The sequence below is a fragment of the Aspergillus pseudoviridinutans genome (assembly GCF_018340605.1).
Source record: "Aspergillus pseudoviridinutans IFM 55266 DNA, scaffold_4, whole genome shotgun sequence".
Classification (NCBI taxonomy): domain Eukaryota; kingdom Fungi; phylum Ascomycota; class Eurotiomycetes; order Eurotiales; family Aspergillaceae; genus Aspergillus; species Aspergillus pseudoviridinutans.
This window is the reverse complement of record NW_025091284.1, coordinates 3,348,252-3,373,812: the sequence shown is the minus strand read 5'-3', so window position 1 is coordinate 3,373,812 and position 25,561 is coordinate 3,348,252. Positions and strand designations below refer to the sequence as shown.

The window sequence follows — 25,561 nt, the reverse complement described above, 5'->3', positions numbered from 1 at the left end:
AGTTTGGTATCCAGAACCTGAAGGCTGAGGTCGTCCGTTGGAGAGATCAACAGAATACCTAAGCTGTCAGCCACAATGGACACTGCAGAGTGAGACTGCAGGTTGTCGGAAGTTACGAAGGATTTCCCTGACACTTAGCAGTTAGCTCCAGGCCAGTCTGCAACATTATGAATTAGCATGGATGACTATGTCCGATCGATTCAACACATCATTCAGCAACAAATCAATCAGAGATTTCACGGATCGCGCCAGTGCCTCATATTTGATAGAGGTCAAAAGTACCAAGCTTAGTTACATGGGTAATGTTTCCAGATCATCTCTATCGCCCTCGTGGTCCATCTGTCATGGATGTGATCGTCTGCGAGTCCTCCGATGAAAGGCCGAGAGAGAAAAAATACGGTCGTGCTAACTATCCCCTAATATTCCATCATGAGCCGCGTTGGAGCATCGAAGTCCGTCCATCAAAGAACAGTCCAGGCAATCTGGAGCATTTTCTTCCGCAACCAGTTCATCCGACCCAACGCGCTTACTGGCAGACACAGGGAAACACCAAAGGATAGACTCTGGTGGATTCCTGCGGCGACGCGGGAGCAACGGCAGAATATGCCGGGTCAATGGGAGCAATAACTCTGGAACCTGGCTGAACTTGTGGCTGGTAAATCGAGCTGGTACAGAAAACAGATACGTACACTGTAGATACCTCAACGTGAGTCCTCACGCAGCGCAGGATGGTACAGGTACAGTACAGCCAGTACCGTATAAGCCTAGAATAGAAGGATTCCGTCCTTCTGCCGCGGCTCTCCGTTCTCCCTCCGCCCCATAGTGGCGACTGGCGAGGCTCAGCTGGAAGCTGTGTAGAAAGTCGTGTAGTGGAGAACCAGATGACTGATTTAGGTACTTTAACGTGCTTGACGTATGATTGGCTGAACGACGGGAAACCACACATGTTTGGTCTCCAGGGATCTTGAACTTTTAAGGGGGAAGGCGTCAGGTCTGTCAGAATAGTTCCACTTCCTAAGCGGAACCGTTGGATAAGGCGTTCTAGAAGCTGTACTCCGTAGCCTGTATGGATACTCTGTAGGGCTTGAGTATTCATACTAGGCTCTACTGGTAACTATCAGTCCACCAGAAATTGATTGCCAGTCTGCCAGCCGTATGTTTTCTGAGAGGGTCTCGCGACCACGCGGGTACAGACAGTAGGGCAAGACGCTAGAACGACTAGAACAACGCGAGAAGAATGCTAGTCGCATGGAATACGTAGGCTAGTCCAACGGGGCGGGAAATCAGACGGAGAGGATCGGTTAGTTTTCTTGCTGTACCTACCTTAGGTGGCCCCACTGCCCCTTTTGTCGACTAGCCCGATTTCCCCGGCGACCGGCAGTAACAACCACAGTCGACAGTGTCAACTTGACACAGACTAGGAAAACATAAAAGAACACATGACATCTATGTATCATATCATATCAACATAATGCTCTCATTCGATACATCGACATAAATTACGAGGGGAATCCCTGGAACATGTCAGAGCACAGGAAGTTCGGAACATGTTCAATGATCAATGCCTGGCCTGACGTTTGACTCAATCAGGAGAAGTGGACCAAACTAGGGGAAGAATCCCGAATCAATAGTCGCCCATCATGGTGGACTTCCCGAGACTAAGTACCTAGGCAGTAGGGCGGGAAGCTTCTGGATTGGTTCTATTTATCCACTTTACGGCTGTTGACTTTTAGGGGCCTGAAAGGGTTAAGATCAACCATGGTAAGCCCCGTACTTTACAGAGTCTACGGTATGCTATCATCAAGGAGAATTGAGAGTGCTAATATTTTGCGCCGGAATATGCAGGATAAGCTAAGCGACAATTACACAGATCTCCCAAGCCTTTGAGCATTCTCATGCATGGGATAGCTTATTTCAACCAAGGCTTGACTGGAGGGATTCTCATTCTGTAAAGATACCAAGAAACTCAAAGGTTCCTTAGCATATCGTGGAGATACCTGCATTCACCCACCCAAACGACACCTAAGTTTGCTTTGAGCCACTGAGAATACAATAATTTACCTGGAAAATTAGGAGTTTCAACCCAGAACAGCCGTCTGGAGCGATCATACTGAACACGGTTAGAAGCAGGAAGATAGCTTGGAAAATTCAAGGGTAGGGCTTCCGGGGATCACAAGATAATTCCGGTAGTAGGTGGTACGTAGATAGGTAGGCTACGGATATTAGTCAATTCTCTCAGCCGTTTCCGCCTCACAGGAAAACCACGCGACAGAATCGGACGCAATGCGGATGAGATCATGAGCCTAGATAGGCGGAGTAACTTTGGGTCGAATTCGGATCCATCCGTTCTGTTCCTGGTGAGTGACTGGTGCCTGGGTCTCCACCCAAATGCATATACCCAGTCCGTCGTGTCCGAAGAATCGGTTCCTGCTTTCTAGCTTTCTTCGAAGTGGAGAGCTCGAATTTTCTTTGGCTTTTCTGTTCTGGATCTGTCTGGCTTTTTGCTACGAGTCGTTTTGTCTCATCTTTTCGGATTTTCATCGGGTCTGCAATAAAGCCTCGCGGACAGGTACTTCAACTCTGAGTACCTAAGGTACTAAGCACTGGGATTGCTTGCTTGACGGCTGGGTACGGTATTCCGTGAGATAGCTTACACACGTTTTCTGAATCAGGAGGAACGGGTTCATCCTTGCTAGTGGTCTCTGCTTACCTCCGAGGTCCAACGGAATGATTTGGAAAACCTGGAGGCGGGAAGAAAGAAAAGTGACAGGTGATAACAGTTACTCAGTGTCAGCATGTTGGATGGCTCCAACAAAGAGAAGAAGGCTGGGCTGGGTGGACGAGGCCTTAATAAATAAGGAACAAAACGCTATTAGCAATGTTTCGAGAACAGAAACCAATACGAAGTAAATTCAAATAAAATCAGTCAGGAATAGCCAGCTTCACATGATATTATTCTTATTCGAAATTTAATAGCCTTCAGATTCTCTGAGTCTCAGAGCCAGAGAACGTTGGGACGGAGCAAGTCACTAAGTACCCAGTAGTCTAGTACTCCGTACTGTAACTGCAAGTAGGTAAAACCCCTAAGAAAGGGGGATGCGCATCCACTGCGTCGCGTACCTCTCCCCCGGGACAAGGGAACGGGGACAGCCGCTAAACACAGAAGCTCCCCCTAATGATCTGACTTTCTCCTGTATCAATATTGTTTTCTTTTTCTGGTCGTATTATTTTATCATATTATTTTCTTTTATTTATTCTATTTTTCCTCTTTGCTTTTAAGTATTGTTAATTCTCCTTTGCTCTTATTATTATTATTATTATTTTCTGTACATTTTTTTCCCTCTTAAAAAAAGAATTTTAATTTGAGATCCTGTTGTACCCTTCCCAGATCTTGGAGGAAAATTAATTGAAAACATAAAATAAAATCATATTGGCCCTTGAGGTATCAACTAGGAGTGAATATTATCCCATAGTCCATAGTCAATACCTAATTTACAACACCTATATATCTCTACGATGGACCCCCTTCATCAGTCTTGCTAGTGAATTCTTCATTCATTCCTCAACCACTCTCGCCCTGTCCTCTTCCTTCTCCTCCTCCCCTTTTGTCACCTTCTTCTCATACGTTCCGTGCTCCCTCTCATTCCCTTCGGTGCTTCCCACCACTCGCAATCCTATCATCCTCCCCTTTCGGTGACGTTACCAAAGCGCCTCCCTCCCTCCCTTGCGATACGTCCAATCGTGTTTTCTTTTTCCAGCGGATCAGACGGAGCTACTTCCGCGCCACTACTGTACTCCTTTATTCGAGAGATCGACCTCCCTGCCGTCTGTTGCATTAGTCTATCCCATTTCGTCGGGAGATTGCGATTGAATCGAGACTTGCATTTCACAACTCTTGCAACGATTCAGACTTCAGGAAGGGGGAATCCAAATAAAAAGGAAAACAAGCAAAGGTCCTTTTGACTTCGGATAAAGAACGCTGCAGAAGCCTCAGCAAAAGGCAAAAGGAAAAGATAAACACTGGACCTGTCGATTTGATTTCGGGCTCCACCTGGCCTCATTCCTACAGTCCATTTTCTCGGATCATTCAGCGTCACATTCCTGCCCTACAGATCGTCTTTTCGCCTCTGCTGGTGCTTGCTGCATCAACAAGTTAGAATACGCTCTTTCCCAGCTTCAGTGCTGTGGATATCCTTCATAAGAGGTTGCGCTTCCAATCTCATCTGCAGCTGCACCATCTATCGCCTGCATCATCACCGCCTCTTCTCGTTCGAGAACCTTGGACACCTCGCGACATTTGCCATAGACACGCGGTAATTTATTAATTATTTGGGGATATATTTTATTCCCGCAAAGGAATCCTTTATTTATTTAATTGCTCAGTGAGTCCCCTTTCTTCTCTGCATTCGTCCTCCGTCCGCCCCCATTTTTCCTCCATCCGTGTGTCTCCAGCGGGAAATATCAATTTCTAACAATGGCCCTCTGTGTAGAATCGAAGATGATACTCCGGGATCTGTCAGCTTTCAACATGGGACGAGGCGCCTATGATACCACAGGAGTAAAGAAGCCCGGTGCTCCTCCACCACCGCCGTCGACCCGATAAAACGCTTCTGAATAATTTCATACCACATGATACTGTGATTCCTTCTCTAAAAGGACAAAGTATTCTTCTGTGGTTCCATAATCGACATCATCCTTCGCTGGCGCTGATAGCGATTGGAATTCATGTGTCTGCTATATTGTTGGCTCTTCTGTAAGCTTCCCTGCTGGGCTCTCGTTCGATCACATCGCTGACAGATATCTAGTCTTGTAACACTATTGGCACCTTTGATATCACTTTTTTCTTTCTTTTGCTGGCTACCTCGCTTTAATACCCTTCGACTTTGCTCGACTCCAGCGTTCGCGTTCTCTTTGACATTAGCAACCGCTGATCTGATCTTCCGATTCTTCGGGCTCCTATTCGGTCACCTACGCTTTTTAATCTCGCCGACATGAACCATCTTGGATGGATGATCTGTACCACCAAAAGTAACTTTTTGTTTTATTTGAGGATTTCCTTTGTTTCAGGCGTTCGGCATAGACGGGAAGGATATTACATGGGATACATGGGTTGATACCATAGAACTGACGGCCTCGCGGCCAATTGTTTTCTTTTTTTTCATAATTTTGTTTCTTTTGTCTCGACATGGATATTAGCATTGTGGGGCTCTCTGAATCTATTTGCATATGTACTATATTGACAGCACGTTGAAAATAGACGCAAGTATGCCTTGTGCCTCTGAAGTCAGGATATTTCGCATGTACCTTTGTCGAAATTTGATTGCTAATCTTGACGAGTCAGTATCTTGAAGGTTGATTCATTTGTTCCCGAGTAAGGATATTCACGGGAGCATGCAGAACAATTTGCCCGATAGATGGTCGCCATGCATTATCTCAGCCTGCTAGTGGATCGTAGGGCCCTGGTCGGAAGTCAAGGTGTTCGTCGTGCATGTGCCTCATCCCTTGGGCAGCTACATCATGGATGTATCTGGGCGAATCATGCGGTGCAACGTTGGCTTTGGAGACGACTGAACGCCATGCCACAATTACTTACCTGACTAGCCATAGATCCTGTTTGTGCACAATGACATGTTCATTCTTTGGCCAGTCGGTACGGGAAGATTAATGTTTATACTAATCAGGTACATATATGGACACCTGAATACCTTAAGGTACCTTGGCTTGGGCAGGCTGGACCGGCCATGACAGGTAGCTTGCAGCCAATTATATTGGACTCCGCGGTCTCTCATTGTCCAGTGCATGTCTATTCTGACTGCATATACCCCCCTAGATGAGCTGTACACCTCTTAAGCCGTAGGGAACAGAGAGCTACGCCAATCAATCGCAATGACTCCCCTGAGAATATACCTACATTTCCACTACAACTGATCTAGTTATCTAGTTGATTTGTGAATCACCAACCTGAGGCGGAAATATCCCGTGACTGCTGATGCCAGTAGAAACTGGCGCTAAACCAGCTTTGGCAGCCTCATCTCCATAGGTCATCGCTGACGACTACGCCTCACTGGATACATGCCTACCCGCCTAGGTAGTAATCACCTATCAATCTATCTACTGGTTTGTGACAACTATCCAGTTGCAAAGTTGTCACCGCTATTTCCGCGACTTTTTCATCCTTATCAAACACCTTTGTCAGGATCGGATTCCCTGCAATACGGCCCGCGTGCTTTAGGCAACCTTGACTTGGATTACTACCCTGGTCCTCCGCGCTGCTGACCGTACCGCCTAACGCGAGCCGATATTCTTCGCTCAGCGTTTGATAGCTAGTGTCCGTGTGAAGTACCTGCAAGAAGACCTGATCACATAAAGTTGGGCTCGCCAGCCATGTCTGACTCAACGAGCGCCAACGCCCCCAAGCCGAGTAGCAGCGTCAAGCTTGTGCTGCTGGGTGAAGCCGCTGTTGGAAAGGTACGGCGTCCCGGCATAGACTTTCCTCCCTACCCGTCTTCCCCCTTCATTTCCGTCGTACACGGGTAACCAAAAGTGTGTGACTTGTACTGAATTGCCCGGTTTTATAGTCCTCGCTCGTCTTGCGATTTGTGAACAACGATTTTCAGGAGAATAAAGAGCCTACCATTGGAGGTAAGGAACCCGGCTGAATTATCGCGACGAAAATATTGCCGGATGCTGATGAGCTACTTCTATGGGATTAAGCCGCCTTCCTGACGCAGAAATGTTCGCTGCCTACCCGCACCATCAAGTTCGAAATTTGGGACACAGCCGGCCAGGAACGCTTTGCTTCTCTCGCCCCCATGTACTACCGTAACGCCCAGGCGGCGCTGGTGGTCTACGATGTCACAAAACCATCCTCCCTCACCAAGGCGAAACACTGGGTTGCCGAGCTTCAACGTCAAGCCAGCCCCGGAATCGTGATTGCCCTCGTTGGGAATAAGCTGGATCTGACGAGCGATGGCGGGGAGGCTGCTGAGCAACCACAAGCCAATGATGAGCACGAATCATCTGGCGCTGAAGGCGAGGACGCTACCGGCGACAACCAAGAGGAGCAGGAAGCTACCCCGGGAGATGCCCGGAAGGTTTCGACACGGGAGGCTAGCGCCTATGCGGAGGAAGAGAGCCTTTTGTTTTTCGAAACCAGTGCTAAGACCGGCACGAATGTCGCCGAGGTCTTTACTGCGATTGCCAATGCTATTCCTGAAAGCAGCTTAAAGAGTGGACGAGGTGCCGGTGCGGGAACCGGTCAAACTGCCCTGGGTGCAGGACGTCCCGCAGACGATACGAGAGTCAACCTTGGAGACCGAGCCGCTGCTACAGCCAAGGAAGGCTGCGCCTGTTAAATCGTCTTTTCTCTGTCAGCATTTTCTTCTCACCCTGGATACGCATATCATGCTGTAAGCGCATAGCTTTCAGTTCAGAGATTAGTTCGATCACGACGCAGGATCGGCCTAGTTTCAATGCATGCAACCTGTCCTAATAGTTTAGGCGTGTTTTTTTATTTCCCACATTACTGTGTGACTGTTTGAAACTCTTCTCTTTTACTCTTGTTTATCTTCCGAAGGTCTTGCGACTGTGACTTCCTATTTGATCCCCAGGCTGTTTGAGCCAGTGCGAACCTGATTCTGGAACCTTGTATTTTCTAGTTGAATGTGGATATATGACAGTCCACTTGTTGAGCTGTAAAATTCAATTTCTTAAGAGAAACCTACGACGCCGAGTCTATGTACAAGACTAACAAGAATGCCTTAAAGTCTGTCGATGACCCGTAAATACAACGTAGAACGTAGATGTTAGTGCCTTAGGCGCCAAGGGCGAAGAAGGTCACGGGATGAGCGTTCCCCTAAGAGGGCAGAGGCTAACCCCACAACGGCAAAGCGCGGTACCGCTAAGCGAGGCGCCGAGACTCCGATCCCACACCAGCACGACCGAGCGCAAATTGTAGGGTACGAACTCCGTCCTGAACCTCGATTATTTTCCCCTTCGACGACCAACTCCCTTCGCGACAAGGAAAGCAGCACCAGCAGTACAGCCAGCTACCCGTCGCTCGTCTGCAATCATGGCTGCTATCAACAAGATCGCCCACAACTCGCCATCGAGGCAGAACCCCTCCGAGCTGGAGACTGCGATCGCCGGCGCTCTCTTCGACTTGGAGAGCAACACACAGGACCTGAAGGCCACCCTTCGGCCCCTGCAGTTTGTCTCTGCCCGTGAGGTAAGACTCGCCTGATTACTTTGTGTTCCAGTCCGCATGAGTCCAGTGTCAATTACACCGCAATTGTTCTTTCGAAGCGAGGAATGGGAAAACAATAATATTGGACGGGCGTGATATATCTACATGCTTGACAGATGGGATCGTGTGCGGCGATTGCTCTGTGTGCGCATGCTTGTCCCAATGACAGATTTTGCAAGTTTCTTTGCAGTCTGGGAGATAGGAAAGATTCTGTGGAAGGGTGATACGGGCGTGATTGACACTGGACTCGGCGGATTTTTGTGCATATCTATTTTCTCAGGTCATCTAACAGGGTCCTACAGGTTGAGGTCGGCCACGGCAAGAAGGCCGTTATCATCTTCGTCCCCGTCCCTCTCCTCCAGGGCTTCCACAAGATCCAGCAGCGGTACGAAATGCCAAGCACCAACCAGCATCACAGCAGATGAACTGCAGAAACTGACACGCAGAATAGCCTGACCCGTGAGCTCGAGAAGAAGTTCTCCGACCGCCACGTCCTTTTCGTTGCTCAGCGCCGCATCCTGCCCCGCCCCAAGCGCTCTGTCAACTCCCGCACCAACCAGAAGCAGAAGCGTCCTCGCTCTCGCACTCTGACCGCTGTCCACGACGCCATCCTCACCGACCTCGTTTACCCCGTCGAGATCGTCGGCAAGCGTATCCGCACCAAGGAGGACGGCAGCAAGACTCTCAAGGTCATCCTGGACGAGAAGGAGCGTGGTGGTGTTGACCACAGACTTGATGCCTACGGCGAGGTTTACCGCCGACTGACCGGCCGCTCTGTTGTCTTCGAGTTCCCCCAGAGCGGTGCCGCCGAGTACTAGATTTATTTATCCTTGTCAGAATCATGTGGTTAGGTAAATAAAGCGAGTGCACACGGAGGGGTCCTGGTGGGATTCGTGTCGGGAGGCGGGTTCTCGCGCGAGAGAGTGAAAGGAATGAGAAAAGGTTGACTTTTTTTTCCCACGCACAAAATATGCATTCTCATCACGGCCCTTCTGCGATGGGGTAGCTTGATCTGGTTCTCGGGTACAAGGATAAAGGTTCCTGAAATGAAAGGATGCGATGTGATAATAAAAAAATCATGATCTACTGGTTCCAGGCTTTTTCTTTCCGGCGTGGTTAAAAAGACATCTATTTTACTTTCCTTTCTTCTCCTGATCCACTCGGCGTCCTTTTATCGAAACCCATGACAAGAGCTTTGGCTCATGTTCAAACCTGGATCGCCACCTCCATGCGTCGTAACTGGTATCATGCTACCGGACAGCCACAAGCTATCCAGCATTGCGCTTCGAGTCAGTATGGGTACAGGAAGCAAAGTATTTTTACTCTGAACACCTGAGCAGCCGTAAATACTCTGTATGTACTCAAATCAACGCAATGGGTATGTAAGCTATCTACAGAGTATATAGATGTATCAACGTAACGAACAGCCATGCCAACTATGCAAGTTCTGCCGTGATTCGGCCAACCCCCAGCATTATCCAATACGCCAATTCTCGCTTGACTGTATCGGAGTTCTGCCCCTTCCCGGCAGCCTGCTCTATCTGATTCTCCGAGTCCCATTCCATACGCACAAAGACCGGGATCTCGAGGACGTCTTCGTCCGGCTGGAGCTGGTTCTTGGGGTCCTTGGCCTGCCCGCTCCAGTCGAGGCTGGCATCGTTGTTATATTCGTCATCGTCGTCGATGCCGTGGTTGCTAACCCCGTCCTCGTCGTCATCGTCACCACCAAGAGATTGCCGTCTGCGGGTTCCTAGACTGCCGCCGGGTAATGTCCCAGGAACAACTTCTAGGACAACGGTTGTCCAGTTCCGCCCCTTGTCCCAGACTTTGCCTGCCTCTGCGACTTTCTCGTACCCGAGGTTCATCCCGCCCGAGCGGGAGGAGCGCTGGTCGCCTCCTGCTGTGCCTTGCAGGGCTTCATCCCAGACGTCGCTGTTGGCTCCGATGTCGAATTGCGGGCAGAGGATTGTGACTTTTGTGGCTACCCGTCCTGGTGTTACTGAGGGCGTGGCAAGGGTTACCCGAACAGGGTCAAACATGTGGTTTTTGAGGGTCAGAAGAAGCTGGAAGGGTTTCAGCGGGGGGAGGGCGTCCAGGTTAGGAGTTAAACTGGATGTCGAAGGTGTTATTGCGGGGAGGCCCGTAGGCGGTCCCAGGGCTAGAGGTCGTAGAGTCGGTAAAGGGATGTAGCTGAGGGCAATGAGACGGATGCGAAACCGGGTGGACTGAGGTTTGAACTCGGGCTTGACGAGGATGTGCTTGCACGACTTGCAACGTTTCGAGCGCTTGGTTCGGAGTAATACTGGCAAAGGGAGAAGATCCTCCACGAACCGAGCGTCGGGTGACTGGAACATGCGCTGCTCGATCGACGCGAGGCCGTCCCAGCCACATTCTTCCGAGGAAATCCGCTGGATGATGGCGTCTTCTGCGCCGGGAGCCGGGACCTTCAGACCCTCGCTGGCGGTCAGAGCTTCTCTCATGACTGGAGGCTTTGATTTAGGTTTCTTGTTGGCACCGCCGTATAGATTGCTGAGCCGTGATGATGCCGCGTAGAGGGACATTATACGGTTTAGAGCACCAGGTGAAGCAAAGCCGGCCCCAAAGTCCGTACCCAGCGGGTCTGTGGGGGATGTGGACGTTGCAGCGATCTGGTCTTTGTAAAACGCCTTGAGCGCGGAGAACCTCCCATCCGAAGTCAAAGGAGCTGCAGACTGGTCGCCGGATGGCGTAGATTGACCATCTCTGCTTTCTCCTGGGGCCGGAAATTGATCGTCGATGGTGGAGTACATGGACAGAGGAGACTTTAGCTCAGCCACGGTTTTGGACATCTGTCTACCCCGAGTGGTTGTAATATCAGCCATCTTGGAAAGCTGTGCGCAGATGTTGGTGGGCTTGTCGAATTTGATGCCAATGTCTAGAGACGACCACATGCAATATGCGCACGAAAGCACCCATGGTCCTTGCTGGCCTTCACTTCCCGCGACATTTTCGAGCGTGTTGACTGCCAGAGGTGCAGTGCATATGGGGCAATTGAAGCAGTTCCTGGCACATCTAACCGGAGCAAGCAGCTCTTCAGCGGGGAACTACTGGCGAAATAGGACCTAATGGCACCCACCTATTACCCTCACTTCGAACCATACTGCTCGGTGTCTCGAACAGACAATTCGGACAATACCAGCACACAATCTCCTCTGTGATGCATCGCGGACATTTTATCTGATGGCAGTCCTCGCAGTACAGCAGCTGTTCCGGAGGATATAGAGAGAAGTTGGAACGCGGAGCTCGAGGGTCGAATGTCTGCTCCTCCTCCTCATCCTCCTCGTCAGTATCCGCTGCTGTTGGGAGGTCTCCCTGTTCTGGCTTTTTGGTGGGAGAGTCTCGTGATCTTCGTTTCCTGGAACGATCAGGAACAGGGGTATCCGCACATGGACATGAGATATAGGTATAGGGGAAAGGGCGAGACATGGTGAAGGCTGGGTTCTTTCTCGGGGTGTTCAATGATGGTAATAGGTTGACCGCGAGCCGAATGTTGTCTTAAACTGAGTAATTGGACATAATCCCAGGAGCGCCTTGGTACGATATGAAGCCTACTCCTGTGATGATTAGCTGTCACTGTCGGTAGGCGATATGTACTTCACAGCGGGGACAGGCTCACAATTAAAGAGCATCACTTCAGATAAGTATAAATTTTTCAATAAGTCATGTCAGCGAGACAATCTCCACCACCTGCGTTGATCAATTCAGACAAGAGACCAGGCGCGGGGGATAGAGATGTTTTGTTCGCAACGTGGGATTGCGGAGTTCTGCTGAACAGAAAATACAATCGACGTCACCTGCTGACAGCTTAACGACACCATCAGCATCCCAGCTCCCTCAATTGCCCCTCCGAACTGAATACATATCAAAGTTCGGAATGCCATAGACTTGATATCTGGCAATCAATTCGTACACTCGCAGATCACCATGTCACTCCGCCATATATTCCACCGAGCGGTCCGATCACAGCCCTCGTACACTGCAACGAGGAGCTACGCCAGCCAGACCCCCGGCAGTCCAGTCTTTGATGTGTTCAACCGAAAAGTCAAGCATCTTCAGAGAGACCGCGCAGCTCGGAATGTGGAGGAGAGCAGAAAAACAGACTACATCAAAGACGAGGTGGCTACACGGTTGTGTGAACGGCTACTGGCAAGCTCTTCTGCTCTAGTCCTTTGGAAGGATATGGCTAACATTCAATCCTGCAGGATATTAAACGGGATTTTCCCCACGTCCTGGACCTAGGCGCCAACAGCTGCAACATCGCTCGCGCCCTGACAACGCCAAACCCGGACCCCAGCACCGAGACATCGCCGCCTCTAGCGGACAAGATCTCCAAACTCACCTGCATTGACACGTCACACGCCCTCCTCTATCGGGACGCAGACGAGCCCTTCAACAAGGGGATAAATCTCGAGCGTCATGTCGTCCCAGACCTCGAGACCCTTCCCTACGAACCCAACACCTTTGACGCCGTTCTGTCCTCCCTTTCCATCCACTGGATCAACGACCTTCCCTCTCTCCTGGCACAGGTGAACAGCATCCTTAAGCCAGACTGCCCCTTTATCGCGGCCATGTTCGGCGGCGACACGCTATTCGAGCTCCGCACGTCGCTGCAGCTGGCGGACCTCGAGCGGCGTGGTGGCGTCAGCCCGCATGTGTCCCCTCTGGCGGACGTCCGGGATGTCGGCGGGCTGCTGAACAAGGCCGGATTCAAGATGTTGACGGTGGACGTCGAGGATATCGTGGTCGAGTTCCCGGACACATTTGCGCTCATGCAGGATCTTCAGGCGATGGGGGAGAACAACGCCATTTTGCATCGGGAGTTGGGGCCTATCTCGCGCGATGTGCTCTTGGCCAACGAGGCGATCTACCGCGAGCTGCATAAGGAGGATGGGTCAAGGGGTATCCCCGCTACATTCCGGCTGATATACATGATCGGGTGGAAAGAAGGGGAAGGCCAGGCGCAGCCACTGCAGAGAGGCAGCGGGCAGGTCAATCTGAAAGACATCCTTGGGGGTGGGTCCTTCGATCGGCCATAATTATAATGGTTCTTGAGTGAACGGTCTTGAATGAAAAGAAAGAACAATATGTATAATAGAAGCTGCGCAATCTAACAAGGATATCCATCCGCAACGCACGAGGAACCACACAGCTCGACCTCTAAGAAGAGTAGAAAAGAAACCTCTCAGTACATCCCTGACGCCTTAAACCGTCCTCCGATCCGTCATAACCCGGACAATCGACCCGGTCCCCGTAAGCTCAACCAACCTCTCATGCCAGCTCAGCAACACACTCATCTGCTGTGCGCTCCCGCCCTCGCCCAGATTCCGGGCCTGAATCTGCGAGAATCCCGTGTTCTGCGGAGACACCGACTTCCGAGGCGTCTGCGCCCCGCCACCAGGAGCCTGAGCAGCCATCCCCTTGTACCTAGTCACCGTTAGCACCAAATCTCCCCTCCAGGGTGTATTCTCCCCAAAGCAAGAACAACGGAAACCTACAAATACTTCATCAAGCAGTCTGCTCTCTCCGATCCGCCCTCCCCGCTACATACACCCTCCAGCACGCGGGTCATCTCCCCCTGGCGGATCCCCTGCAGCACTTCCACAACGGTAGCCATGTGCACCTCCTTGGCGCGATCGTCTCCTCCCAGCGGGGCCGTGTCGAGAACGTACCGCAGGGCGCCCTCGGGATCGCCGCCGCGGAGCAGCTGGCGGACTTGGCTGGCGACGTTGGCGGCGTCGGAGGATGTCTGCGGGGCGGGGAGGGTAGCGGGGAGGAGGGTCTCCATAGGGAAGTTGACGGAGGACTCGGGGTCCAGCACGTCGATGTTGATTGTGCGGTAGTTTAGCTGGGCCATGGCTGCTGCTCTTGTTGTGATTGTTTCGGATAGGGGTGGGCGTATGACGGCAATGGAGTTTTGAGAATACAACACGACGACAGTAATTCAGAGAATTGAAAACTTTATTGCAGAGTTAGTAACTTATTAGATTGTTGCGAGAAGCATCAAGAGAACACTTACCCTGTCTAAGGTTCAATGTCCGGTGGAATGAAGCGGGGGAAGCTCCAAGATGACGTGCGTTGATGTGAAGAACGGGGAGTGGGCTTTCTTGGTGTGCCGGTCAGATCGTTATTAAGACAGCCGTTCAGCAATTGCTTGTATGGCTATAAATTTAGGGAGGGAGAATTGAGCGAGACGGGACAGCTAAGAGACAGGTTGATTTGGACGCCTGCTGAGGACGATGGGGCACGATGCGGCGGTGCGGAGAGGTGGATCTTGCAGCCTTAGGCAGAAACTCTACCATTACGTGGTCCTCATATTACTATTTACTCGCAAGATTGATGAAGTTAACAAATTCTAAATTCTTTTTGAGGTGCAATCAGATGATGCGCTCATATGCTATTCGACTATCGTACAATTTTTTTTCACAAAGTCAGAGAACGCTCAAGCTAGACAGCCAGCCAACAACGCCAGTCATTTGCTCTCAACAAATGATGCAGACAAACGTAGAGCATGAGAACAGAAAAGAGTAAGCCAACCCATCTTTACAGAGTATATGCAATGAATATGTGTAGGAAACGTCGTCAATCACGTAAAGTGCGAGTAGGCCGTGCCACAGTCAGAAGCGACTGGGAATCAAGCCGAGTTGTCGTATAGAAATCATTAAGAGCTCGTAATGGTAATGGGAGGCACAACTACTGGTGTCGTAGGTGCTCCGGACGTATGCTGCTGCTCCAGGTCTGTCAAGGGCACTTCCTCCTTCTCTGTTTTGGAGCCGTCCTCTTCTGCGTTCCGACGCAGGACACGATGGCTGAAGCGCTTAACAGGTTGCATCATAGACGAGAATCTTCTCGAAATGGCACTTAAGGCCTTGCCAATCGGCCGCAAGGTGGTGCCCACAACTAGGACGACGAAGTTGATGACAATCTCGACGGGCCGGTCGGGTGTCAATCGCAAGACCACTGCCCATGGCAGACAAGCAATGGCACAGACGATGCAGACACCCCATTGAACAGCGTCCAGGCGAGTCACACCAAAGGCTGCACCTCCGACGTAGATGATCATTACTTGACCCCCGATCATGATGCAGTTTATGCCGAGGAACCAGTAGTTCCGGAACATGCCTTCGAAGATATTCAACTTGTTGTCAAGTCTTCGGTTGTTGAATTCATTAAAGATTTGCATCCAAACAAAAGTGTTGAAAACGATAGTGTCGAGCTTCAATTGACGATTGTCAGTGCCTAAATGACTTCCAAGAAGCTTGTCGCCAGCGAAGTAGAGCATAAATGTGACGCCAAGCTGGTAGATGGCTTGTCCGAGGATCATCTTCCACATAATCACAGTGAAAAGCGATGCACTCTTGGGGACGGGCTTGCGGTGGAGAATCTTTTCTGTCGGGGGGTCAGTTGCAAGTGCGAGGGCGGCAAAGGTGTCCATGATCAGGTTGACCCAGAGTAGTTGAACCGCACTCAGGACACTTGTATTGTCACTCCTGTAGAGGGAGGAGACAAAGGTCAAGACGACAGCACTAATGTTGACTGTGATCTGGAATTGGAGAAACTTTGCTACGGCATCGTTGACAGCTCTGCCCCAGGCGATCGCCGTAACAATAGACTTGAAGTTGTCATCGAGAAGGATGATAGAGCTGGCCTCCTTAGCAACTTCCGTGCCTGCAATACCCATTGAAAAACCGACATCAGCCGTCTTCAGAGCCGGCCCGTCGTTAGTGCCATCGCCGGTGACAGCCACGGTTTCGCCCAGCTTCTTGAGCCGTGCCACCAAGATCCGTTTGTCTTCGGGCGAGGAACGGGCCAGGACTTGCAGGCGGGGAATGACCTCGTCCATCTCGTCGTCTGATAGCTGACGGAATTTGGGACCCTCCATGACAATGCCATCCTCTGTCTTGATTCCGCAGGATATGGCGATGGCGGTGGCCGTTGCGATATTGTCACCAGTGACCATCTTCACCTGCACACCAGCAGTACGGCACTTTTGAATTGCAGCCGGCACCTCGGGTCTCAGGGGATCCTGGATACCCACAACACCAAGCCAAGTCATGTTGCGGAAGAGATCTTCGAACTTTGCTGCAGACGAATCGTCTTCCACGCGTTGCGCACCCTTTGGAGGCCAGCTTGGGAAATCCCGGTACACAAGACCAATAGTGCGCAGGGACTTCACTGCATAAGACTCGATCTTATCAAGCATCTTCTGGCGGTCCTTCTCGGTGAGTGAGTCGATCATGAGACCATGCGAAGACGCACTAAGATCGGAGACCTTCGAGGAGCATGCGCCAACCATGATCTCAGCGGCCCCTTTGACCAGAAGACGATAACCTGCCGTGGGCTCACGATAGACCACACCCATACACTTGCGGGAGGAGTCGAAGGGGATCAGCTGAACAATTTCCGCAGAGCCACGTTCAGTAGTCACGTCCATGCCGAGATAGTCTCTGGCCATTTGCAGCAATGCCACTTCCGTCTTACTTCCGATAAACTCTCTGGACCCTTCCTTCTCTTCCTCGAACGCGGTGGAATTCAAAGCAATGCTCTTGATGATCAGGTCGCGTACCGCAGTTGAGCATTGTTTGAAGATCCCGGCCACTGTCGTCGAGCCGTCGGACGGGTGGTCATTCTCCGTTCTGTCCTGGCTGAAGCTCTTTTGGGTTCCAACGGTCCCAGCGACGACAGTCATCTTGTTTTGTGTTAGAGTACCGGTCTTGTCGGAGCAGATAACCGTGGCATTGCCCATGGTTTCGCAAGCACGAAGTACACGGACGAGATTGTTTTCCTTGACCATTCGTGTCGTGGCAAATGCAAGAGCTAGTGTTACGGCCAGGGGAAGGCCCTCTGAGGAGAATTAGTCAAGTGCTGATTTCATGCTGAAGGTTCTTGAGCCTCGTACCGGGAATGGCCACAACGATGACCGTGACCGCAACGATAAGAATATCGACAAATTCCTTGCCTTTGACCGCAGGACTGGCAGGATTATTCGGCAGTTGGGCAACGAATCTGAAGAACAAGGCGAAGAACAAGATGATGGCAGCGCTAGTGAGGTTAGCATGAGTCCTATATATTGAGCTGGTTATCCTACCTAGAGCCAAGCCATCCGATCCAGTTGGCAAGTCTTCCCAACTTCACCTGAAGAGGAGTGGGATCGTTCGACTCTTGCAGTGAGAGCAAGATACGGCCATAGGAAGAGTACGGTCCGACACTGGTCGCGAGGTAAGTCCCTACCCCTTCAAGGACTTTACTGCCCGAGATCATGAAAGGGTCTAGTTTCTTAGTGGCAGTTCCGTTAACGATGCGCTGCCAGACCTCGTGTCCATTGGTCTTCTTCATCTGATCCGACTCTCCAGTGGCAGAGGACTCGTCACATTTTATTCCGTGTCCAGAGATGAGAATACCATCTGCAGGAACAGAGTCGCCGGGCTCCAGGTGGAGTACATCGCCGACTGTGATATCGAAGATCGAGATCATAGCCACTTTGCCGGAGCGGACAGCCTTGACTTCCCGATCGCTATTCTGTGACATGGTTAGAACATTTTAGGCAAGCCGTGGGACCCGATCCGCCTACCCTCTTGTTCAACTTGGCAAACTGTCTCTCCTTTTGCCAGTCATTCGCAGCAGTCACGACAGTTACAATCAGGATAGCCACGCAGATGGCGACACCTTCGATCCAATCCACGCCATGCCCCTCATCGACTGTTTCGTAGATACCCAGAGACAGCGAGATGATAGCGGCTATTGTAAGCAGAATGATAATCTTGTCATTGTAAGCGAACCATAGCAGCTTCAGGAAACCCGTCGATTTCCGCGCAGGCAACTTATTCTGGCTGAAGACGCGAACACGATCCTGAAACCTTGACCCGCCGCCTGATGCCGCTGCTGCCGGTGCTGGTGCCGTTGGCACATCGTGTGAATTTCCTTTTGAGAGTTTCTGGTCGCTAGAAGTCGCTTCCTGAAAATCGACCGTGCCGTCTAGGAGAGTCTCGTCCTCGGATAACCCAGACGTCAAATCCGTCCGCAGCCCTTTTTCCAGCCCGTGCAGTCCCCCGAGCGCCTGAAACGCAGCGAGCGACTTGGGATTGAACATCTTGTTGAGCTGGCCCGGGGAGAAGGCGAACTTGTTGTTCTCGACCCAGAAATCCTGCTCATTCCGCGGATCCGGAGTCAGGGCCTCGGACAGAGGTACATCATCGTAGGCTTCTTTCGATATGGTAAATTCTGAGTTTGCCCGGGACCGTGTAACAGTGTCCGCGCTTGAAGCGAATGATTCTGATCGGGGACGTAGTGTGTCCCCGTCTATCGAATTTGGCGTCCGGGGGGGATCATTCTGGACCATCAACCGATTTGAATCTACGGTTGATGGAATCTCCAGCGACAAAGATGGCTGCTCTACTGACTGTGAGAAAGGACTCTGTCGCTTGCTCAGTGTTAGCACATCCCATTCATTTTTAATGACAAGGCTGATCACATACACCTCTATCTTGGATATTAGCCTGAGGACTTAGGAGGCCGTCATCACGGCTTCCGTTCGGTGTCAGCATGATCAGTCTGACAATTCTAGGTTAGTAGAATAATTTGAAAAGAATAATTATCATCTATCAATATAGTCGGAGAAGGGGCGGAAGCAGAGGTAAGCGATGTAGACGGGGTTTTATCAATCTTTGAGAGTGGCTGAGTCTGCCTTGGTAAGACGAGAAATATCATTTATCCAAAAACATCATTCGACGCAATTTCCGACTGGGGCAGGTGAAAAAGAATAAAAAAGGCATAATTAAGACACTCTAGATACAGTAATCCAAAGATTCGAAAGGATTCTGTCTCCTCCTCACTTGACCAGGTATTGACGCTGCAGTGCACAACTTGCCCAAGAGCTTGGCTTCAGCACTGCCCTCCTTGTCCTGCAGTGCGGAGCATTCCCAGACAAGAACATTTAATAAGAGGAATAAAGTCTCGGCCAGTACCTCCAAGAAAGATGAATCATCGACTCCAAATCTAGGAACGCTCCGTTTCATCCAAAGTCCAGACGACGGACGAGTACGTCAACCAGTATAGACGCCAGGGGCTTCCTCAAACCCACCCATACTTCGGCACAAATGCACGAGAATGGGCCGTCAACGGCGCCTGCAAAACAATTTCCCAAACGAAGGCCAAGCGCGAGGGGGACAAGGACCAGAGAGAGACCTCGCATATGATTGGTCCCCAAAGGCGCTCATATCAGTATGAACCAGAACTCAACTGAGGCGGAATTGCAATGCACCCACTGCGCGCATCAGATTGAGCATTGTGCGACTATTGGAGTAGCCAGTGAGCTTTGCCGCCTGCATAGTGTCTGGAGCCGACGGTGCTGCGCCTCGCTTGGCCGATAGGCAAATCACAATAGACTTTGCTATTTGACCCACGCGTACAGAAGAGGCATCTGGGCATGCGTATGTGGATGCGATAATCAGCACGGCATACTGCTCCGTCCAGTCATCCAGTAAGAGCTTTGTTGACTGAGAGTAAGGTCATAAACCATGTGACTGTCACAACAGTCGTCAACGCTTGACAAGCAGCCACATCTGGGGTGCTGCGCCACACCTCAGGACTCTCGTCCTATCTCTCTGAACCGCCGAGACTCCATCATTGAGAGGGTCAGGAACCTGCACGAGGCGAAAGCTCGCGATCTCAGCTAGGGCTTGTGATGAATGGGACCAGGGATAAAGGATGTGGCGCAGTTGTGGCGTTTGTGGCGAGTGGCCCTGGTAGCGGCTTGTGATCGTATTCGTTCCAGGGTAGACTAGTCACCACGAGCGACGAGCCTCACTGAGACTAGGTGAGGCTTAGAATTTTGGTTTAAGCTTGTTGGATGATTGACGAGGGTGATGCAACTCTGTAAGCAAGAAGAAGGTAGTTGGAAGAATAACGATGGAGAAAGAAGCGAAGCAGAAGGTCCCTTGGGCCTTGGCTGTAGGCAGCATCATTATCAGTTGTGTATATATCGTATTGTCATAGATTACAGCATTGCCCAGGTGGTACAGTCTGTCCAGTGGTGTAACTTTTGTATGGACATTACATACTTCTTCAACATCATGATAAGAGCACAGCTACTACCTAGTCAAGGCATACACAAGTCCCATTCTATACACACTTTGCCATCTTAGGCAGCTGCACAGGCGTATTTGGCGTCTTACATCCTTGCTCGCCATGTAAGCTTATTTGCAGCCTGTTCCTACAAAGACCTAGTGTCTGGGTCATCTCTCCATAGCCACAATCACCAGGTCTGTACACGTAGTGTTTACCGTCAGCAGGGTAAACGCATCATTCACATGCTACTATTGGAGCCGGATACGATGGAATACGATCTGGTCTATGTGGAGCGTTGCAACGACCGCTAGTCTATTCCTCCCAATCCAATTCTCCCTCGTTTAACAGCTCAGCATATCGGTTCCCCAGCCCACAAAAACACTCCCTGGACCGTCCCACCTCATCATCCTCCGCCTCCTTCCTGCCCAGCACCTCCTCCATGGCCCACGCAATCCTCTCAGCCCCCAGCCGTGCTCCTTCAAGGTTCGGCGCCCCAGGGCCGATACGCAGCGAAGCCAGCCTCCCGGTCACGAACAGAGGCACATCAGCGCGCCACATGAGATCATCCGTGATGCACGGAAGCCCTTGCTTAGTCTCGATAGGGTAGTTGCGGTGCATTTGGTTCAAGAGCGGGAGCTCCTGGACGTCGCACTTCATGCCTGTTGCGCAGTAGATGTAGTCGATCGGGGGGAGGTCCGGAATGGGAGGGTCTGTGGTGAGACGCCAGGTCTGAGACAAGGGGCAGTACTCCTTGCTGCAGATGACGGTGCGCGTGTGGATAGAGACTCGATTGCGAGATGCATGGTGCTTTACGATTTTCTGGTAGCGGGGCGTCATGCTGCCGCCGTTACGGGCTATTTTGATCATCTCCAGACGTTCTACTTGGATGTTAGTGCTGATGCGTTAGGTGGGAAATACGAGACAGACCTTCATCGGTGTCTGCGCCCCAGAATGCTGCTTTCTCAAAGTTTCGGAACTTGCCCATCCAAGGCAGACTGATGTCGAAGTGTTTCACTACCTCTCGTTAGCACGCACTCTAGATTATCTTAACTAGAATGTGTCCGACTTACCCTTGAGGTCTGACCTCATGAGATACCACACCTTGGTGACACCCTTTCGGACAGCCATGTCGACAATCTGCGCAGACGACAGCCCTCCACCGACGACGACGACGTTCGTCTCCTGTCTCTGCTGTATTTTCCTTTTCACATTAGGACTCGGAAATGTCTGGATCTCGCTGCTATGGCAAGCACCCATCTTCTCCTCCGCAGACAGTTCAAACGGGAAGGCCTTCGTCTTGCCCGGCCCGATAGCCAACACCGCAGCCCGACTATAAAACCTCCTCCCGTCGCTGGCAGTCACTGTAAAGATCTTCTCGCCAGGCGAGATCTCCTCATGAAAGCTATACCGGATATCATCGACCTCATTCTGGAGAATCAGACCGGGTGCATCCAGCCCATAACGCTCAATGATACTAGCACAGTAGTCCGCAAAAAGCCCCGTCGACGGCGAGAAGTAATCCTTGCGATCTCGTTCATCAATCTCCACCTCGCCAATTGCCCTAGAACCCTGTTAGCAACTTGCCCCTAAACATAGCAGCCAAAGAACACAAATTCACTTACACAGGCTTTCCCCGCAATCTCTTCTTCTTCTTATGCTTGCTGACCTCCTTCCCCACACACCCCGGAATCTCCCACAGATCCCTCTCCCGTCCCGTTTCCTGCGTATACGCCAGCATCCCGTCCCGGTCCGCCGGGTCCACATGGAAGAACATCGGGCTGCGCAGCTGCGCAATCTCAAGCGTCCTGAACGCCCGGTGCCACCGCTCCATCCAGCCCGCCGCGGTCCCGTCCAGCACCAGCATCGAGATTCCTCCCTTCGTGCCCATCGCCTGGGCCTCCTGCCCGTCCACCGACGACGGGCTCGAAGACAATGACGGCGGAGAGGAGAGAGATCCTCCCCCGGAGCTATCCGAGGCTGTAGAAGAGGAAMTCGAGCGTCGACGCTGGCGCTGACGCTGACGCTTGTCGTAGCTTTGCCACTTCTCCGCCCGGACGGCGTTGAGTTTCTTGCCGTGAGCCTGCACGAGCGCCATCCGTCCGCTATGCTTGTTGATCCAGTGGTAGCGCTGGTGTTCCTCGTCGGTGAACATAGCGGAGGGAGTCGCTTCGTTCAGTCTCGCGGCGACGGCGAGGCCGCAGGGTCCGGCGCCGATGATGATTACATCGTGGAGGGTGGGGATAGGAAAGGAGGAGGGAGGCTGCGTCTTGCTCATTGTGTTGGGTTGTGTATGGTAGATGAAGGTCGGTGCGGCGATGCGGCTTGTGACAAGATGATAGCGATGTGAGAGAGTTCCATGTTGCCGGCTGCTATTTGCAGTACTCGATGATATATAGCGATGGTTGCTGCCACCACCCAGGAGGTACTTGGATCCCAAGGTCCTTGTCTGCTCTTCCTGGAGTTGATGATGTGCAGCGCTGCTGGGGACCCTGGGGGAGATAAGCGGGGGTTCTCAGCGCGGATACAAGCATGATCGATCGGGAATGTGGGCTCACAGTCTCACTTACGGGCGTAGCTGTCGCTCAATGGCCTCTTGGACTTGATAATCTCGTTGCAAGGATACCTTTGCTGGGTTTCGTCGTCGACCGGGTAGAGTCGACCCGATTCTAACTACTGTCAGCATCCATACCTGTGTGCTCAGAAGTATCCAAGTAGAAATTAGATTAATATGACAATAATGCTTAATTACAAATATCTAAATCAGACATTACTTGTGCCATTTCTTCTGCTTCGATTCCTCCGCTGCATTTGCCCTCTGCCGCGGCACACCTCCGCCCTCGCGGCGATGCCAGGCGTCTTGAGGCCACACCCACCCTCGAACTCGCTTCGCGTCTCGTCGCTCTCCGATCTGTGGTTCCGGTATCCATTTGTCTTTCCCCTCTGGGAGAATCCGCTGGCGGGTCAGTGCTCCAGGTCCGCCTACGTTGAGGTGAGCAGAGGGTTGGGACGGCAAGGGCACCGATTTAGACAGCATGAGCAGAAAGTACAAGGCCAAGCTCGCAGTCATCGGGACGTTAAGGCCGTCTTCGAACCTTGATGTGGGGTCGCATTCTGCTCCAGCTGATTGACTGTCGTGAGACTGCTCGGGTGACTGTGCCTGGGCAAAAGAAGCTGGCTGCAGCCCCAGTTCTTCCGGACTCACGGCGATGTTAGTGGGAATTGGTGCCGATACCTCCAGGAACCCAAAATATGGCACGTCGTCTCCTTCGTCGCACCCCGCGCGCACACAAACAAGTTCAATCTCGGTGATGATGAAGCCGTATCGGCATGAGTGCTCGCGCATGCACCGTTGCAGATGGGCTAGACCATTGAGGTACTCCACCCGCCGGTGAGGCGCTTCGTTGCGCATGCCCGTGTTCCAGCGGTCAAAGCTCTTGACGATACCGACGAGCCGTCCCCGAGGCATACCGGAACTGGTCTGCTCGGTATCAGACGCATAGTTGGCAAGAAAGTGCGGTCCACCTGTGTTCTTGCTGTTTGAAGCCCGTAGGTTAGGCGCCGGATAGAGTTTTAGATGCTCTGGTCCTTGGGATACAGCGAGCGCGGCATTGACACGCGGTCCATAGATGTCCCGTATAAGATTAACCAACGCGGCTTCGGAGTCGGGAGACAGGCGAGACGGGGCTACCGCGACTGGCGGAGTCAAATCGGAGGAGATTGCAGTCCTCAGAAGCTTGGTGAGGCCATTGATCGAGTTAAACGTCTGAAGCGTGAACGAGGTCCAGCTACGCAGGTTCCTAATGTCCCACCAGAAATAGTCGTGCATTCCTCGTGTGGGAACCACGCTGACATTACGAACGAGATTGATTGCTTGAGTGGAAGATGTCAGGTAGGAGAGCAAGGTAGTCGACTGCGGCATCAGACCCTCCGCATGAGGCGCAATGCCAACGGGCGAAGGCTGCGCGCTCGGAACTCGAGCATACCCGTATGGGGAGGGTGGAAGGACAAGTGGCGTCTGAGTCTGACATTGGACCGGGGACGGAGAGCCGTCATTGGGCGAGGTCTGAGAGTATGACCGGTGTACCACAATATTTGGTGTCACCGGGGTGACTGGGGCGGATGGCGAAGGGTGCGCTTGCGTGGTGTACTTTGGAAGATGCCGATAGGTCGGATAGCCGTATCGACTCAGGGTCGCTTCGTCAATGCTGGAAACAGAACCTGATCGAGAATGCCCGCCGGAAACCTTGCGCTTATGCGACGGCGTAATGTTCACAGGGGAGGACAGTGTGGAGCCATTGTGAGAACCATACATGGGCGAGGTTGTAGCTGGTGACACCAGAGGAAGGCAATCCGCCATTTCTAGGACATTCCGCTGAATGTCTGGACGCCTGGGAGGATAAGGTAGGAAGCCTGGCGGGTTCCGAGTATTGGAGAGAACGCGACGATGGCGCTGGGGTCCAGGGGCAGGCGCAGGCTCAATCACCACATCCTGCGACCTGATTTTCGGCAGCAGAGCAGGGCCGTGCTGGTATCTTGGAGGAGAGGCTTCTCTCGGACTGGTTCCAGCGGTCATGGCCGACCACGGTGAGGAATCATTGGAATAGATGGATGAATCAGACGCATTACGACTGTGGGTGGCTCCAATAAGCTCCACCAATTGCAGTCGTGGCGGTGTCGTCGGTTGATAGTAAGAATATTCCAGGGACATAATGTCGATCTCTGGGTCACAGTAGAACTCAATCACGATTCTTTATTTCACAACGAATGATCAGCGAGTAGTTATCCGGAAGAACCAGCTTCCTGCGACTCGTGAAAGAGCAATGTCCACCAACGAGGTGACAAAGAAGGATAGAAGCGAGGGTGTCGAGATGTTCCAATTGAAACGCTAGCACAGTCGAGTCATGTTCTATGTGAGTGACAACGATGAGTTCTTGAGGCATCAAGACGGAGAATGTTTGGATATTAAATGCTCTTCGTTGAGAAGCCACCCGAGCCAGGCCAAAAAAAGCATACGATAGACAGATCCAGAATAGAATAACCTGAAACATGGAGGAGGCTCCAGATTAACGCCAGTAAACTAGCCATTCTGGGGTGTTGAGAACTGTAGAACGAGGGTCTCGAGGCATGATCTGCCGATTATCTCTAAGAAGATGCGCGAAACAGACGAGACCATGGGTAAACAAGGCAAGCATAAGTGTTTCATGTAGCAGTCGC

The 25,561-nt window shown here is 51.6% G+C and overlaps 7 protein-coding genes across 7 annotated transcripts; 3 read left to right on the top strand and 4 right to left on the bottom strand.

Moving 5' to 3' along the window:
* Nucleotides 1-6,384: 6,384 nt before the first annotated feature.
* Asppvi_006606 (Rab family GTPase) lies at nucleotides 6,385-7,355 on the top strand (the record flags this gene model as incomplete). The annotated part of the gene is made up of 3 exons (XM_043302507.1): nucleotides 6,385-6,468; nucleotides 6,579-6,642; nucleotides 6,715-7,355. The coding sequence occupies 3 exons, from the start codon at nucleotides 6,385-6,387 to the stop codon at nucleotides 7,353-7,355; spliced, it is 789 nt and encodes a 262-aa protein (XP_043158442.1).
* A 716-nt stretch (nucleotides 7,356-8,071) lies between these two features.
* Nucleotides 8,072-9,063, top strand: Asppvi_006605 (40S ribosomal protein eS7; the record flags this gene model as incomplete). The annotated part of the gene is made up of 3 exons (XM_043302506.1): nucleotides 8,072-8,227; nucleotides 8,548-8,630; nucleotides 8,697-9,063. The coding sequence occupies 3 exons, from the start codon at nucleotides 8,072-8,074 to the stop codon at nucleotides 9,061-9,063; spliced, it is 606 nt and encodes a 201-aa protein (XP_043158441.1).
* A 618-nt stretch (nucleotides 9,064-9,681) lies between these two features.
* Asppvi_006604 (putative dynactin Arp1 p62 subunit RO2) lies at nucleotides 9,682-11,710 on the bottom strand (the record flags this gene model as incomplete). Its single annotated transcript, XM_043302505.1, has 2 exons — nucleotides 9,682-11,296; nucleotides 11,361-11,710. The coding sequence occupies 2 exons, from the start codon at nucleotides 11,708-11,710 to the stop codon at nucleotides 9,682-9,684; spliced, it is 1,965 nt and encodes a 654-aa protein (XP_043158440.1).
* Nucleotides 11,711-12,208: 498 nt separating this feature from the next.
* Asppvi_006603 (uncharacterized protein) lies at nucleotides 12,209-13,320 on the top strand (the record flags this gene model as incomplete). The annotated part of the gene is made up of 2 exons (XM_043302504.1): nucleotides 12,209-12,400; nucleotides 12,487-13,320. 2 exons carry the CDS (start codon nucleotides 12,209-12,211, stop codon nucleotides 13,318-13,320), a joined length of 1,026 nt encoding a protein of 341 aa, XP_043158439.1.
* Nucleotides 13,321-13,485: 165 nt separating this feature from the next.
* Nucleotides 13,486-14,138, bottom strand: Asppvi_006602 (actin-related protein 2/3 complex subunit 5 family protein; the record flags this gene model as incomplete). The annotated part of the gene is made up of 2 exons (XM_043302503.1): nucleotides 13,486-13,708; nucleotides 13,780-14,138. The coding sequence occupies 2 exons, from the start codon at nucleotides 14,136-14,138 to the stop codon at nucleotides 13,486-13,488; spliced, it is 582 nt and encodes a 193-aa protein (XP_043158438.1).
* An 804-nt stretch (nucleotides 14,139-14,942) lies between these two features.
* On the bottom strand, nucleotides 14,943-18,825 carry pmcB (putative calcium-translocating P-type ATPase(PMCA-type); the record flags this gene model as incomplete). The annotated part of the gene is made up of 5 exons (XM_043302502.1): nucleotides 14,943-17,125; nucleotides 17,181-17,323; nucleotides 17,370-17,800; nucleotides 17,853-18,695; nucleotides 18,757-18,825. The coding sequence occupies 5 exons, from the start codon at nucleotides 18,823-18,825 to the stop codon at nucleotides 14,943-14,945; spliced, it is 3,669 nt and encodes a 1,222-aa protein (XP_043158437.1).
* Nucleotides 18,826-20,659: 1,834 nt separating this feature from the next.
* On the bottom strand, nucleotides 20,660-25,055 carry Asppvi_006600 (uncharacterized protein; the record flags this gene model as incomplete). Its single annotated transcript, XM_043302501.1, has 6 exons — nucleotides 20,660-21,225; nucleotides 21,275-21,361; nucleotides 21,418-21,908; nucleotides 21,970-22,836; nucleotides 22,915-23,013; nucleotides 23,119-25,055. The coding sequence occupies 6 exons, from the start codon at nucleotides 25,053-25,055 to the stop codon at nucleotides 20,660-20,662; spliced, it is 4,047 nt and encodes a 1,348-aa protein (XP_043158436.1).
* Nucleotides 25,056-25,561: the final 506 nt, after the last annotated feature.